This window comes from Athene cunicularia (genome assembly GCF_003259725.1).
Source record: "Athene cunicularia isolate RWA chromosome 3 unlocalized genomic scaffold, athCun1 chr3_part1, whole genome shotgun sequence".
NCBI classification, from domain to species: domain Eukaryota; kingdom Metazoa; phylum Chordata; class Aves; order Strigiformes; family Strigidae; genus Athene; species Athene cunicularia.
In genome coordinates this window covers 1,691,502-1,707,636 of record NW_020799097.1, presented here as the reverse complement: position 1 = coordinate 1,707,636, position 16,135 = coordinate 1,691,502, and the positions used below count along the sequence as shown (strand labels likewise).

The 16,135-nt window shown below is 43.5% G+C and overlaps 1 protein-coding gene across 1 annotated transcript in view; it reads left to right on the top strand.

The window, feature by feature from the left end:
* The window catches only part of ELP3 (elongator acetyltransferase complex subunit 3), a 71,459-nt gene extending 56,697 nt beyond the window's left edge, over window positions 1-14,762 (top strand). Inside the window, exons 11-15 of the mRNA XM_026846300.1 lie at window positions 1,712-1,802; window positions 5,091-5,156; window positions 11,117-11,344; window positions 14,376-14,457; window positions 14,639-14,762. Coding sequence (XP_026702101.1) covers window positions 1,712-1,802; window positions 5,091-5,156; window positions 11,117-11,344; window positions 14,376-14,457; window positions 14,639-14,649 — 478 coding nt within the window. The 3' untranslated portion in view covers window positions 14,650-14,762. The remainder of the gene's footprint in view (window positions 1-1,711; window positions 1,803-5,090; window positions 5,157-11,116; window positions 11,345-14,375; window positions 14,458-14,638) is intronic.
* Window positions 14,763-16,135: the final 1,373 nt, after the last annotated feature.

The following is a 16,135-nucleotide window of genomic DNA, read 5'->3' as shown; positions in this document are numbered from 1 at the left end:
TATGTTGGCTCTGTGGTGTCTTATTTACTCAAAGAAAGCCACTGAATAAATGAACTGGTTAGCTAATTGTATTTTGCCTCAACTTTTTGGCATGCAACTGTTAGAAGCGAGGAATTTTTCATAGAACCTTTGGCTTTATAGAGAAAAAAAAAAAAAAAAAAAAAAAAAAAAAAAAAAAAAAAAAAAAAAAAGATCCTGGAAGACAGGGGAGGAAAGTAAACCACAGGGCTTTCATGATGCTGGAGAAACTTGTACCAAAATTGGAGTGTGATGCTGAAATGGCAGGAGAATCCTGGAATCCTGAAGCCCTTGTTTTCATTCTTAACGGTAAAGGAAAACTCCTTTTCTTGCCCCCCCTTTGCCAGTGTCTCAGACTTCTGCAGGGCTGAAGCAGCACAAGAGTCTGTAGGGCCCTTGAAGACCTTTATCTTTCATACAGCTACAGCCAAAAATAGTAATTGTTAGCGAGGGCCATGGTGTGAATGCAAGTCCTCAAGGAACTGGATAGATCAATTAATACATTTTACAGAGGTCATCAGACAGCTGCTAGATGGTGATGACTTTCAGTCACTACTGAACCAATATGGATTGAGCTAATTACATTACCAATTCCCTGAACCATCCCGTTCTCTATATGTTTTTTTTTTTTGTGATATTCTGTTCTTTATCAAATGCTTGCGTAGATAAAGGAGGAATTCTCGCCGAGGAATGTTGGAGCCCCGTTTTGGGACCAACCCCGTTGTACAATTTCCTGGGTATCTTTCATACTTTTGCGGTCCTTATTTCCTTGGAGATCTGAGGGGGTTTGGCTTACGCAGCAGCACGCTTGGGTGATGTGTTACCAGAGGTGCCAGGGTGGAGTTTGAGCAGGGGGAGGGAGAAGCATTTGAGATCACCCTCTAGTACAGCGTTAGATAGAAGGTGAGCATGGTGTAGGAGGTGCCGATAATCCACAGGTTTCTTTTTCAGCTTGATCTGGATGGATAAATCCTCCTTTCCCTAAGGGATGGTATCATGCCTTTGTAATCTCTAGTGGGACAAATGTCCCTGGAAGGCAGCAGAGAGGCCAAACCTGGTCTGGCTTCCAAATTTCAGTTTAGTACTTTCCTTGGAGAACTGAAGGAAGGAGTTCTGCTGTTTGCAGACTCATGATTTACATTCCCATAGGAAGGCCTGAGACTTTCTGGCTGGACTTTGCTGCAAATCCTTTGCTAAACAGAATTTTTTCACTTTCAAGCAGCTAGCATCCCAATATAAAATGAATTTTCCCTGATGGACTTTCATCTCCAAGACAGCAGAAAAATGTGGTCCTGTTCCCAGTTGCTGGTCTCCAGCAACAGATACTATAAGAACATCTGACCCGGAGTCCTAGGCGAGGCACAAGCTTGGCTGGATGATCTTTTTTTTTTTTTTTTTTTTTTCAAGAACTGAGAGCAAAATGATAACCTATTTCTGAGGATTGTAAAAACCTACTTTTATCTTCAATCTTTTTACTAAAATATAGCTTTTTTCCCTTCATCTTTCTCCTACTTTTAGTTGTGTTTTGCCTGTGTTATTTCTTGTTCGACCAAAGATTTGAAACAAAGGTAATTCAGATAAATTCTGTGGTCTGCTATTTGGGATCTTGGCTTAGGTGATTGTAATGGCACTTTATAGTGTATTGTCTGGTAATGCAGTTGTCTGAGGTTTTTGTTTTTCCTCTTATATGCAGAGATATCCCAATGCCACTAGTCAGTTCTGGAGTGGAGCACGGGAACCTGAGAGAACTTGCCTTGGCCAGGATGAAAGATCTTGGGACACAGGTAAAATATTTGTTAATTGGTACTGAGGGAGAACTGCTTGTTGACTTTTCACAAAATAGCAGAGAGGAAAGTAATGACCAGAAGACATGATCTGAGCCAGGTTTACTGCTGAACTAAAATGATCTGCAAAGGTCTCTCAAAAAAGTGTTAATGATTAAAAAGCACTTTGGTGATACTTCTGTAACCCTGGTTTTGTTTGGTTGATTTTTTAGTATATCACTTTCACCTTGTTCCTGAAGGTACTTGGTAACTAATTTGTGATATTCTGCTGCTTAGCAGAATGAAACTCTTAAATCAGAGAGAAGGCAGGAAGGTTTCTCTTTAATTTATGCTATTAGAAGTTCGCCTTTCTTTTTCCCACACATGCACTTACTTGACTGAACAATTGGAAGAAAAGCTCTTAGTCTGAGGCCAGAGAAATCTTGCAAGAGAGATTTCAGCACAAACAGATGAGACTTGATATTCTTGATATTTCTAAGGTCAAATAAAAATATGAGTGGGGGTGGAGAGAAGGAGGGGGAGGGAGGAATTGCATTTGTATTTGAAGTCAGAAGGAGCTACGTATACACAGTCTTGATTTTTCTGGGAAGATCGTTGCGGCAATCGGCGTTCACAGTGCCCCTCACGGTCTGCCCTGACACTGCTGCCTCTGAAACCTGGTTATCAGCCACAGTTTGTGGATCCCCCAGGAGAATTATGCCAAAGTTCTTCCTTTCTTGGGATGCCTTGACTTCCTATTCCACGGGATTTTAGTTGCTTTGGTGTCCTGATGTTCAGGCAGGGGCAGATCCTCACCATAACTGTTCTGTGTATCTGTATTGTAATTTAGCACTTGCTCTTTCTAGCTCACCTTTTCATAAAGAGCTTTTCAGGCATTAATGCATCCAGCAATAGTATTCAGCTACTGTGTGGTCCCACATCAATTTGTGCAGCTGACCTGTACTTTTGGTATTTAACGTGGATAGTTCTCTAGGCCACATCTGACTCCTCACTGCCTTTGCCATCTCACTTGGATCTTGCAGTTGCAGTGCAAAAGATCAGAAAAGAAACTCCAGACTGTCTTCCTTCCAGCTGGGCTTTCCATACCACTTAATCCCTCCTAAGCGGATGCCCTGGACTTTCTCCCTAAATCATTCCTCCCAGTCTCTCTCCAGTTGCAAGCCAGGATTTGGCCGATAACTTTGCCAGCCACAGAAGCTTCCATCCCTCACTTCAAAACCAGGCAGGGGAGACAATCTCTGTGGTGCAGCTTTTCAGTTGAGCTCTTTAAGGCTACTGCTGAACTCTTCCCTGAGTTTGATACTAAAACCACATCGTTTGATGTGAACCTGATCAAGATGAGCTGGAGAAGCAGGGATAGCTGATCCATGGCAGTCAGGGCTGAGCTGAACCATTAAAGGGCTTGTCAGGCTGGCAGTCATGGCTTCTGGAAGAACCAAATCTGTGAATATCTCTGCTGTGCAGATGATTCCAGATTTTAATTTTGTGAGGCAGAAACACTGCAGCTGGTGGAATGAGGAACCAGTCTGCCGCAATATAGCTTGAAATATAAGGTACTGTTGTGTTTTTCATGTGTCTTAGGAGAAAACTGTAAATATATGCTTTGTCCTCTTGTCTCTTAGCATGCAAAAGGAGAGAAAAAGGCCAAGGCATGGAGGGGACTTGTAGGAATCGCAGACATTTCAGGCTCAAGACTAAAGATCAGCCAGCTCACTAGCTCTGGCAGTTCTGGCATCCCTCTCTGGGGAATGGCTTGGTGAGGAGCATGTTTGAGGGCTGGGGATCAGTCGTGCCAATGCTGCAGCTTGTGTCTGTGGTGGTTGGAAGGAAATTATTCTTGAAGAGCCTCACTGGAGGGACCAGATGCTGCCCTGTGGCTGCCAGCCACCAGGTACAAGTGAAGATACACAATTGGGACACAGAACTTTAAAGCAACATCCCAGAATACGTTGTCCTTCCTCGGTTCTGGGGTTCTTAATGAAGGGTGGATATTTCTTTACCTTTTACTGTTCTGTTTGTGTAGCTAAGAAAACTGTAAAGCAGAGAAGAGTTTCTCTATTCTAGAATCCTGGTACAACAGTGAATCCTGGTTTCACCACAACCCACTCTAAAAACAAACGCACAACCTCACTTTTTTCTGCTGTTTGAGAGATTGTTGCTTTATATCGATAATGGAATTTAAAAGCATTCAGAGGAGGACAGGGCATGAGATAGAGCTTGTTCTGGGCACTCCGAGTTTCTGTGTGAATTGGATTTTCACACATTCTTTCCATATCTAAAAGTCTGGCTTTTGGAAACACATGGGCAGGTAGGTGTTGTTGCCGTTAAAGTAATTTTAGCCCACTGATGGAGGTTATCTTCCTTCCATTCAACTACAGCAGTGCTAGTGGAATGAAACAAGCATTTGCAACTTTGGGTAAAACTGTTGTGGCTGCACTTTGCTGACAAAAGTTGGGTTAAGCTTAGTGTTGGACTTTCCACTAAACCCACCAAAATGTGAGTGCACGTTGTCTCCCACAGTAGGAGTCCTTATACTGTCATAACTGTTTGCTTATGGGAACGAGTGCCAAATTACTCAACTTTTATTGGCTTTACTGAGAAGCACAAAAGTTTATGCAAGTTACAACCCGTGTCTCAAGCACTGAGCTTGGAGCCTCATCTCCTCCTCTGTCTGGCTTCGAGGGGAGGGAGGATTTCTCTTGGCTGTCTTTGTTTTTTCCATCGTTGGTCCCAAGCCTCAGTGATGCTCTGTGGATGCCAGATCAGCATTAGCTTTACTTTCTGATATCTGGGTAGGGCTTCTGCAACTGTCCTCATTTAAATAAAAGAAAAGGGTTGCTGAGGTTCAAAAAATGGCTATTTAAGGACTCTCTTGCCTTGGCCTAGATTTTACCAATGTTAGACCTTCCCAGTGTAGGGTAAAAATGGATTATGCCAAAGTTGGGGTTTTTTTTCTCTGTTCTTTTTTCATGTCTGTTGACTTTGTCTCCAGACCCTGCTGTTTGTGAATCAAAGGGTACGTTTCCTTATGAGCCATAATGGTTGCTTAGTGAATTGATTTTTGCCAGCATGTCTTTCCATTTAGCACTAGGACCTCTTCCTGAGGTATATTAGGGATGGATCGGTGAGCAGTTTTATTTTGAAGTCTATCCATTTGAAATTCATCTGTGCAACTTCATGCTATTTCAGTTTAGTTTTGAACCCAATAGGTGGCTGGAAATCTCTCTGTTTCAGAGCTTAATGTTTTTCTCCTATGTAATTTTTTTTTTCCTCCCTTTCTTTTCCTAGTGTCGTGATGTAAGGACAAGAGAGGTTGGAATTCAAGAAATTCACCATAAAGTGAGACCATATCAGGTAAGATTTGTCTTTTTTTTTTTTTTTCTAGGAGCTTGTTTCAGACACAATTTGTTATATGTGTTTGGTGTGGAGATGTTGAGACACATTTGTTGCACGTCCAATCCTGTGGTTTGCCTTTGTAGCTGGATCCAATTTTCCATTTATTCTCACAGCAGCTTTGGATGTCTTTTGTTTGAGCACAGTCACATGTTGAAATTTATGGACCGCCATGTTCAATAAACTGACTACAGCTAGCAGTTATTTTGATATTTGCACTGCTATAACAAAATAACTGCCTTCCCTTTCCTGCCTCCTCATTACAAATTTGAATTTAGAAAATACCGATAGCACCGTGTGTGTGCGCTGAACAGGAATGAAGGTTTAGCAAGATGAATTTATAGCCTATATTTTTGTGAATGTGCATGTTTATATAGGCAAACAGTATATGTATAAACACACTTCTGCACATGTATGTATATATTTATGTGAGTAGATCCATTTAGCATACGGCACATGTTGTGTTTTTCCTTCCTAAAATCCTAAAATAGTCCACAGAAAAATTGCTATGCTTATTTTATAGAAAGGAAAATATTCACTGCTGAACTTCAAGCATCCAATTTAGGAAACTAATCCTCCAGTAGTCACAAGGAGGGATGAATCGTTCCGGAAAGTGGTCAGGAGGTCCATGGCACCCAAGGAGATGAGCTTTCTAAGATCACACAGGCTCTGATCTACCTTACTATACACATATGCTGTGGCTAATAAATTATACCCTGGCATATTCTCTTCCTGTGCCTTTGCTGACATTAAGGAGGGGCTGAAACGATTCTGGAGTTTGTCCGTGATAATTGTTGCTTTTACTTTCAAACAAGAATTCTTTGTGCCAGGCAGAAGACACCGCCACCCCCAGGTAGAGAGCTGATTGAGAATGACACACACCTCTCTGCTCTTCTGTGCAGTGGGCATGTACCCGCTTCCTAAATGGGAGCCGCTAAACTGGGGTTAGGCTGTGTGTCAGCACAGAGAGAGATTCCTCACAGAGGTCCTCTCACTTGTGCTTTGGAAGCTCCACTGATTATTCAGGCTTCAGAGAGGCTCTGAGTTTGGTGCCAGAAGTTAAATAGAATGAATATTCTCTGAGTTTAGCATCTGAAAGATGTTCTCACTTTGCAAATCAGAGATTACTAGGTGCCATATTCTGTTTTTCTTCTGCCATTATGTGAATTCAGATGGAGTGCGATACTCCCCATCTTGCAGAACAGAAATCCAATATAAGTGGATATAACGTATATAAATGTGTAACGATCCCAGATAAATTATCTTGTTCCTACCAGATTTTTTGCAAGAACTGGGGCTGTACGGACTCGTTTGCACATAGGGCATGCAGCCTTTGTGCTCTGCTCCTGTTATCTAATCTGAGGTCATCTCACAAAATTATCTTCCAAAGATGTCTGTTCTCAGCAGTGCTAATCTAATTTAAATTGTAAATTTCTTGAGTAGTTAGCAAATAGCTTATCACAGGGTTTTCAAAGCAACGTTATGTTGAAAATTCCCTTTGTTAAACTCATCTGTCTGAGTGGCAGGAGGATGTCATTATGTAGTCTTAGCAAAATTTATCATGACAGCAAGCAAGAGAAATATTCTGAAGATGGTATAATTTTTCATGCGCTTTAGACTAATGACAAGGTATGATGTTTTTCTTGGCTTCATAAGTAAACAACGCATCCTCTTGATAAGAGAGGCTATCATGTCAGATCTAAAATAAATTAATCTCTTGCTGTAATTAGTTGTGCTTTATGCAGCTTCTTTCTGTTAAGGATTGGTGGGCTGTATGTATTTTTATAATGGTAATGGTGTGTCTGCTTTTAAAAGTATTTTTTTTTTAAAAAGAAAATCAATCTGAAGTAGATTACTTGCCTGTAGCTGGTTATTTACAGAGCTGTCTCTAAGCTGCCTTTTCAATTAGTGGCATTTCTCCATAGCAGTGGAAGGTATTTGCTTGCTCTCAGAATGGTTAAGGCTGCTCAGTGCTACGTAATAGCCTTCAAAATGCTCTAGTGAATTGTTGCTGTAAAGAGACGTTGGATTGACAGTTTTTGAAAGGCGAGGGGCGATGACAGCTCTGTTACAGATATGAACCTACATTAGTGTTAAAGCAGAAAGTGTAAGATAGAGAAGCTGCTGCTCCTGCAAAGCGGGGGGTTTTGTATCAAGATAATGATCTCCATGTAGAGCCTTGGGAGGAATAAGGCAGATTTTAAAACTGGAAGTAGCTGTTTTACGTCGAGTGTAATCTGCAACTGGGTTTTCACTTTGTTTGGCAAAAGTAAGTTTAAAACAGGCTGTGCTGGGCATTTAATACGAACTGAAATGGTGATCCACCCTCATGAGGGTGGTTCTTACCCCGCACACGGGGTGGGGACTGATGCTGGGGACTGCAGCGTGCTAGAGCCGACCAGGAGGGGATTCAGGATGGCTTTGCCACGTTTATACCCCTGTCCCAGAAAGGAAAAGTCTTGATACATCTCGTGAGTCCCTGAAAAGTCTTTAAGGGGATTTATGTGTTCTAGAACCCTCTGTGTGCAGGAAAGCAGGGAGAACCAAAAACTCGATCCAGAAGGGACTTTTCTGAGCAGATCAGCTGCTCTGGTACATGCTCGTGATGCTACAAAAATGCACCTGATATCGAGCCTCCCGGTGGAGGTTTCCGTAGTCTTGTTTCATCTCTGCCTTCAAGTGGCTTTCGGACTGGATGTGGGCGTAACGCAGCACCTAGTCCCTGCTGGAGGACAAGCAGTGGAGCCACGTTTTCTACTTGTTTTGTCCTCAGGAGAAACCAGGAGATCTCCAATCTTGCCATATCAAACTCAGGATAGCACTGTTTAATAATATTTTCTGCTTTTTTTTTTTTTTTTTTTTTATTAGCAGGAAGCTTTAACCTAACTGCTTTTCCATGTAGGAAACTAACTGCAGAATCTGGGTATTTAAAAAAATCTCATGCTCTTTTATTTGCCTGCACATTTCCATTTTACCAGTGGTGTTATGTACCTCGCGGTAGATCTGGATCTGTGTGTGTCAGCCATCCTGACACAAGCTGGAGAGGAGTTGTGCTCTTGGAGAACTTGGCACATCGGCAGACATCTGCTTGGGCGCTTACCCCGTGAGCTGTACGTCAGTGCTGAAATGAGCCTTGCTTCTGTAGTCAGTAAGGGATTTAATTGTGAGCTGTGTTCACCCAGGCTTCGTCATGGAGTAGAGCAGGCAGGCGACAGAATCCCTTATGGCTTTTCTGTAAACAAATGTTTAATTCATGGATTTCTGGGTATTGGAAGATTTGCAGAAAAAATACTGAGGTCCTTCACTTTAGTCTTTATAGTAGTATTGGGAAGAACATGGCAATGTATACATAGGGATCAATCCCATACTGTACTAGGATGTAAATGTTAGCGCAGTGCTGGTGCCCAGGGCATCTACTGACACCTGCCATTCACATTTGAGGTCCTAAAGTTAAAGGAGTCTGTCAAAATGATGGCAAGTGTACCTGTGTGATGTTTTAGTTTAGATGAGCGGTGTGTGCTTTTGAAGCAAATCTTCTGATTATTCCCCTGATTCCTTGCAGATTAATTTAGAAAGCTGGTAATGGGTGTCTGGTTCATGGGGTGAGAACCAAGACTAGTCTGTACTGAAACCCCCCCAACATACACTGTGTTGTTATCAGGCTCTCAGTATTGCAAGCTATTGCCCCCGCTCTTCTGTTGAGCTGGGCAATTTGGAAAATAATTTTAGTCTTAGCAGCTGATGGTTACAGGTGGGCAAGAGAGTCCCTACAGCAAGGATATTAGGAATTGTTTCTTTGCAGAAGGGGTTGTCCAGGGCAGGGTGGAGTCCCCATCCCTGGAGGGGTTGAAGAGTCGGGCTGAGCCAGCGCTGAGGGATCTGGGGGAGTTGGGAACGGTCAGGGGGAGGGTCATGGTGGGGCTGGAGGAGCTGCAGGGGCTTTTCCAACCTCTGTGATTCTGTGAAGGAGGGGCAGCTATTTCAGCTGTACTCTATATCAATTTAAAACGCAAATAGAGTGATTCACTGTGTCACCAAAGATGTGATATTACCATCATCGTCTACAGGTTACGTCAGATTAACTCAGTGCTCTGCTGCATATAACCACAGCTACTGTTCTGTGAGATTTGATCAGGTTTGATCAGGTCTCATGTTGCCATAAGGAAGTCTCATCTTGGGTCCTGGCTGCTCCTTCATGGTGGAGGTCAGAACTGTCTGAAAAAGAAGGTTTTTTTCTTCTTTCTGCTCTCTTATCCACCAGTTACTCTTTATAGCTTCCAAGTGCTCTGCAGAAGTAATTTCTTCTACCCAAGCCTGGTCTTTATTGTATTCTCCACAGTCAGCCAACTCTCGCTTCACTTTTCCCTTCCACTTGTTGTGATCTTTAAAGCTGCCTTTGTCTAGATTATTATAAAAAATTGGTTCTCAGGCAAGTAATGCGTTACTGCTCAGTTCTCAGGGTGCGTGTCTGGATGGTTTTGGTGTCTTCAGTACTGTCTGAGTAAGAAAATACTTCCAGCTGATTCAGTAAAGAACATGTAATGCCATGCTCACTCATCACTCGCTCATCATCCACTCTTTCAGATCCACTCCTGTTGCACCTACACACTTTGTTCATGTAGGTAGATCCTGTGTGGTGCTGGAAAGAACTAATTGGTAATTAGTAAAGAAGTCACCTTTAGGAGGCCCGTGCTCTGTAGACGTCTCCAAGCCGCTTCTTTTGCAAAGCAGTGCAGACATTGACTGAAATTGCTTGTGTTGGTTAACAAGAAGCTCGACATGATCCAGCAACATGTGCTGGCAGCCCCGAAAGGCCCCGTGTGCGGGGCTGCACCCAGAGCAGGGTGGGCAGCAGGGCCAGGGGGGGGATTGTCCCCCTCTGCTCCGCTCTGGGAGACCCCCCTGCAGGGCTGGGTCCAGCTCGGGGGTACCAACAGCAGAAGGACACGGACCTGCTCGAGTGGGGTCAGAGGAGGCCACGGAGATGCTGGGGGGGCTGGAGCCCCCCTGTGAGGACAGGCTGGGAGAGTTGGGGGGTTCAGCTGGAGGAGAGAAGGCTCCGGGGAGATCTTAGAGTGCTCCCCCGGGGCTGAAAGGGGCTGCAGAAAAGGGGGGGGGGACACTCTGGATCAGGGGGGAGGGATAGGAAAAGGGCTAACAGTTTTAAACTGAAAGACGGGAGACTTAGATGAGATCTGAGGCAGAAATTGTTCCCTGTGAGGGGGGTGAGGCCCTGGCACAGGCTGCCCAGAGAAGCTGTGGCTGCCCCCTCCCTGGAAGGGCTCAAGGCCAGGTTGGACGGGGCTTTGGGCAACCTGGGCTGGGGGAAGGTGGCCCTGCCCGGAGCAGGGGGGTGGGACTGGATGGGCTTTAAGGTCCCTTCCAACCCAAACCACTGTGATTCTAAATGCAGGTTTAGTGAAGGCAGAGGCAAAACTACTCACTCTACATTAGCAAGTTTGTAACTGGAGCTGAATTTCAGTTAGAGCAAGTCCCTGGGTTGGAGGCAAGAGTTGCTGCCCCCATTGATTTGCAGGGATTATGAGGCTTGAGTAACTCAACATAGGCTTTAGGTTTCTGCCTTTACAAACATGTAACCATGTGGGTTACCAGCCCTTCTTGAAAGCTTGCAGGTAGGGATAGAAGACTTGTTCTTTCCCATTGGCAAATACATTTCTATTAAAGTAGTCGCATATTTTATCTTTCATATGACCGCAGTAGCAGCAGTTCTCATCCAGTACTGCTAAAATCCATCTAGAATTAAATTGGCCTTGAAGAAAGCACTTCATGTTTTTTTTCTGAAACATAATAGTTGATGGATCCATGAAATTGGTTTCAACGTGTTGCTTAAAGATTTTTAAAGAAATTTTCCTTTTCTCTTTTCCTCTTTGTGTTTCTCATCACTCCTTCTCTTTGACCAGATTGAATTAGTTAGACGAGATTATGTGGCTAATGGTGGCTGGGAGACCTTCCTCTCTTACGAAGATCCAGAGCAGGATATTCTCGTTGGCCTCCTACGACTGCGGAAGTGTTCGGAGGAGTCCTTCAGACCTGAGCTGAAAGGAGGTGTCTCCATTGTCCGGGAATTGCATGTGTATGGGAGCGTGGTCCCCGTGAGCAGTCGGGATCCTTCAAAATTTCAGCACCAGGTACTCCAAACCATCTTTATTTGTCACCTGTGCCTCTTTCTTGCACCCTCCTCCCCTCTCCTCAATTATAATTGGCGAAGCATTTTATTTGATATCTTAGATTTATTCAGTTGCTTTGAATTATAGTTGGCTACAAGGGAAATAGAATTTAATTTGAGCCCTTTCTTGCATTTCACCTGCTAAAATCAGGCTGCCTCTGAGTTTTTGCTTGTGTGATCATGTTTAGGCAATTGTAACTGCTCTGAGATTAAAAAAAAAAATAAATATGGCTGAATGCTGTCAGTGTTGCTTCATGCCCATACAGTAAGTGTGCTGGTGCTAATTTGACTTTTGAGTACTAAGCATCTTTGGTCCTGAAGTATCTTTCCCTTGCTACCCTGTACAGTACATCAGACCTGACTGCGAACTGAGTGAAAACAAAGCAAAGGGGATACATCCATTGGTGTCTTTTTATTTCCTTCTAAAACTGATCTTGTTCAATAGATGAATTTCACTTCTGACATCTTAAATAATTACATATGGGAAGATGAGATTTTCTTTGGTACTACCTAGTTTTCTTTCAAAGGAACATTAGTTGTATACATTTTCCTTACCAAAACAGAAGAAATCCAGATTTGGTGCAGAGGTGTTTATGGGTTTAAGTCATTTGGTGAGACTCCCAAGTCTTTTAGTTGGATCAGAAAGTTTTTTGCTTCAGACATGGTTGTGAAACCATTTCATGTATGTCTTGAAGCATGTGAAGAACAGAGTAGAGAGCTGTGTTTCTACCTCCTTGCAGTGACTTGTATGAAAATGGCACATTATCCTTCTGCCGCACGTAACATGCTGTGGCTTGTGGTGAGCAAAAATGTGAATTAAATTTTGCCCTCGTAGGTTTTGAACCTTTAGACTGAGCTTTCAAAAAAGCAATCAGTTAGTCCTCTTTGCCAGAAGTGCTCAGGGCTGATGCTTTAAATTAACTTCCTTGTATTTATTAATCTTTCCCTGAGTATATGCATTAAGATGCAGTTTTGCTAGATGCTGATGATGTGTGACCGTAAGACAGTGGCTCATGGCGATGTGGGGGAAGGATATTTCCTCTATAAAGTAGTTAACACTTAAAAATGTAGGAAAGAAAAGGTGGTCATCCTAAGTATTTAAAAAAAAAAAAAAAAGAGAGAGAGAGAGAAAATCAGTTGAAAGTAGCCCAGTACAAACATTTAAATAGACTGCAAATTGAAATTTCATGGCATATGACGCAGTCATGTTCATTCAGACTAGTCAGTGTTCAAGAGGTTAATCAGAAAGTGTTCTTCACAGTTGTGGGGGCAATTTCTGATTAGAAGGACGTTTTAGAATGAAGATTTCTTTGTGTTATTTAAAAAATGCCTGTAACTGTCAAATGTGTTTTAGAATTAAATCACATCTGCTTCAGTGTCGCCACAGCCCCGTTCTGTACATCCTGTCAGGAAAACAGATGGACAAAGAGACGAGTACAATTTCTGCATCCTAATGTTAGGAGTGAATTAATCCAATCAATTATTCCCAGATATATAGGACAATGATGTTGTTAAATAGAGTGGAAAGGCTATTCCCTTATTTTGAAGCATTATTTTGATTTCTGTAGCACTCCTGTTGTGCAGGGTTTCCAAACGTAAATAGAGGCATGGATCTGATCCAGAATATTAACGTGTTCTTCTGCAGTTCTTTTTGATTTGGCATCTCCTGTGCCACGGGCTGAGCCTAGGAGAGCAGTACGGAGCTTGAGCCCAGCCTAGGTCTGCAAGGGTCACGCGGCGGTTTGATGCAGCCTTTGTGGGTAGCTCTGACAAGCCCTGTGGTCGCTGTGTGCCTCCGTTCTTCATCCCAAAATGAGCACGGTGACAGATCCTGACTCCTGGAGGGGTTGTGGAAATAAAAATGATGAGGCGCTAAGGCAACGTGTGTATCAGAAAAGTGAACAGCGGCGGGGTCTGTCTCTGGGTCTGTAATGTCTGGCTGTATCCATTTCAACTGGGTTCAGTTTTGGGCCCCTCACCCCAAAAAGGCCATTGAATGACTCGAGCGTGGCCAGAGAAGGGCAACGGAGCTGGGGCAGGGTCTGGAGCACAGGTCTGCTGGGGAGCGGCTGGGGGAACTGGGGGGGTTCAGTCTGGAGCAGAGGAGGCTGAGGGGAGACCTCCTGGCCCTCGGCAACTCCCTGCCAGGAGGGGGCAGAGAGGGGGGATGAGTCTCTGGAGCCAAGGCCCCAGCGCCAGGCCCCGAGGGAATGGCCTCAAGCTGCCCAGGGCAGGGTCAGGCTGGCTCTGAGGAAGGATTTCTTTGCAGAAGGGGCTGTTGGGCGTTGGAATGGGCTGCCCAGGGCAGGGGGGAGTCCCCGGGATCCCTGGAGGGGTTGAAGAGTCGGGCTGAGCCAGCGCTGAGGGATCTGGGGGAGTTGGGAACGGTCAGGGGGAGGGTCATGGTGGGGCTGGAGGAGCTGCGAGGGCTTTTCCAACCCGGATGGTTCTGGGATTCTGTGAACTGCTGTCCCCAGTCAGAGCGGTGCTGGGAGCTTTCTGCAGTTCGGCAGCGTGGGCAATTTTAGGCGGCGTTTGTGCTCTGGCTTTATTTAATTCACCAGCACAAACCGAAGTCTAGTAAGGTAGGTGTTGGGATGGGTGACTGTTGTTTAGGATTGGTTCTTTCAGCAGGGTAGACTCGTTCAGCACCAGGAGTTACAAGATGCCTACCAAGTCCTTACCATCACTGGATTTAACTTCATTCTGCTCCTGCCGTTGAGAAGCAGTCAGACACTAGAACTGCCTACAAATAATTTCATGATCAGAAAAAAAAAACCCTGAGAAAGCTCCACTCTAAAGTTTAATGTTGGTACACCTCTTCTCAAGCCCTTTCCTGCAAGATTCAGCAATATTCCTGCTCACAGGATCATTCCTGTGCCAAAAATATGAGTCTTTTGAAACTGTACTAATGCTTACATTCTGACCTGGCTTATATACTTTCTATTTTTACGGAACTTATCTTTTTCTTCCTGTTATTTTTCTCATTACAGGGATTTGGCATGTTACTGATGGAGGAGGCAGAAAGAATAGCCAAGGAGGAGCATGGGTCATGGAAAATTGCTGTAATTTCAGGTACCTTTGCTTTATGCCTCTTTTTTTTTTTTTTTTTTTTTTTTTTTTTTTTTTTTATATATATCTTAATCTGAAAATAAACCCACTGCAGCCAACACCACTGCTGTGAACTTTCATCATATTAGGTAGAAAACGAGCATCAGCAGATGCTTCTTCATAATGGAATCAGATTCCATCGTAGCTTTGTCCTGACAATACCAGGACTGTAAACCACATACCAGAGGACACGCTGCGGAGAACCATCCTGCTTTTAGTGCCAAAGGAGACGGACTGCGTGACCCCGGCTGTCTTCCTCCTCCTCCTCCAAACACTCCTATTCCCAGCCTCGCTGATTTGGCCCTGTCGCAGGTTGTTATTGTCGGGGGCTGCTTTCCAGAGCTTAGAGGATAGAAAATTGCCAGCCTCCATTTTAGAGTCTTTCTGCAAGTGCCGTCATTAGGGTGGACAGATGTGCTTTTAGGATACATTAAGCATTATCATGAAGAAGGGAGCTATGTAAGAAAGAGCTTGCAGCCCTTTCTTCTATTTCATTTTCAAGACATTGTGACTAAGAAGAGCGGCATCAGTTCATTGCGTGCGTGTGAAGTCAAGGTCGAGACTACCTTTGTGTCTTAATTTATCTTATATTAGCAGTTATGGTAGCTATAGAAAGCTTTTACAGGCATATAGGTTATATAACTGGGGAAGCTGGTGGATTGCATGTGAAGAGAAACTCTTGTTGGCTTAAGATTGATGTATGCTGGGGGATTTAAACAGAATAGCTGTAATATAATTTTTTTTTAAAAAAAAAACCAAATCGTCTTCTGTTGCCCTACCAAAAAACCTCAAAAATCAGAAATCCCCAGCTTTGATCCAAGCTGCTGAATGCTGAAGAGAAGAGGTTCTCTGTGTGTTTCCAGCTCTGTAATGTTGTCCCTGGATGTTGAAAAGCCAAAGTGGGCCATCTCGACAAGTACTTGTGACAAGGGCTGGAGTGTGAGTGAGGACAGCGTGCAGGCAGTAGCCAGATGCTGGAAGATAATTCTGTATTTTCTGGATTCCCTGTTTCTTGTTTGCTTAAGCCATATGCCAGTCGTGTTTCCCTATAGCTGCTGCATGGTGTCAATTTGAACTGGGAATTTTACGCAGCTAAGAAATGTCCGTACCACGTCACTCCTTGGTAAAGAAAAGGCACAAAAATTGAAATTTTTTTTTTTTTTGGTTCTGCTACTAGTGTCTTGGCTTGGGATGTGTGGAGAGAAGAAATAGCAATTCCTCTGTGCGAAAGAATACTACTTTTGACAAGAACAGAAAACGTACAGAAATTACTAAAAAATAATTTGTGAAGGCATCCATGTGACTAATTTTAGCTGTGTTTTAGGAAACTGATGTGACGAATATATTCTAGCATCAAGATCCAGTGCAGGAAGTCTTGTTTTGCTGCATGCAGTTTGTGGAATCCTGCTAAGAGCGGAGTGCAAAGTACAATATAGTACAATTTGTCTTTGAATACAGAATGCTACAGCATCTGCAAACACGACAAGTTTTCCAGCTGTTTCCTTGGTGATGTTACCACTTGAATTTCAGTTCTCCTGTAGGTTTTATCTGTAATAAAAATGCAGCCAGAAGTTCTTTCTCCGTTGGAGGATGAACTTGGTTTTGCTAATTTTGGTTTCCAAATAGATTTTTTTTAATCTGG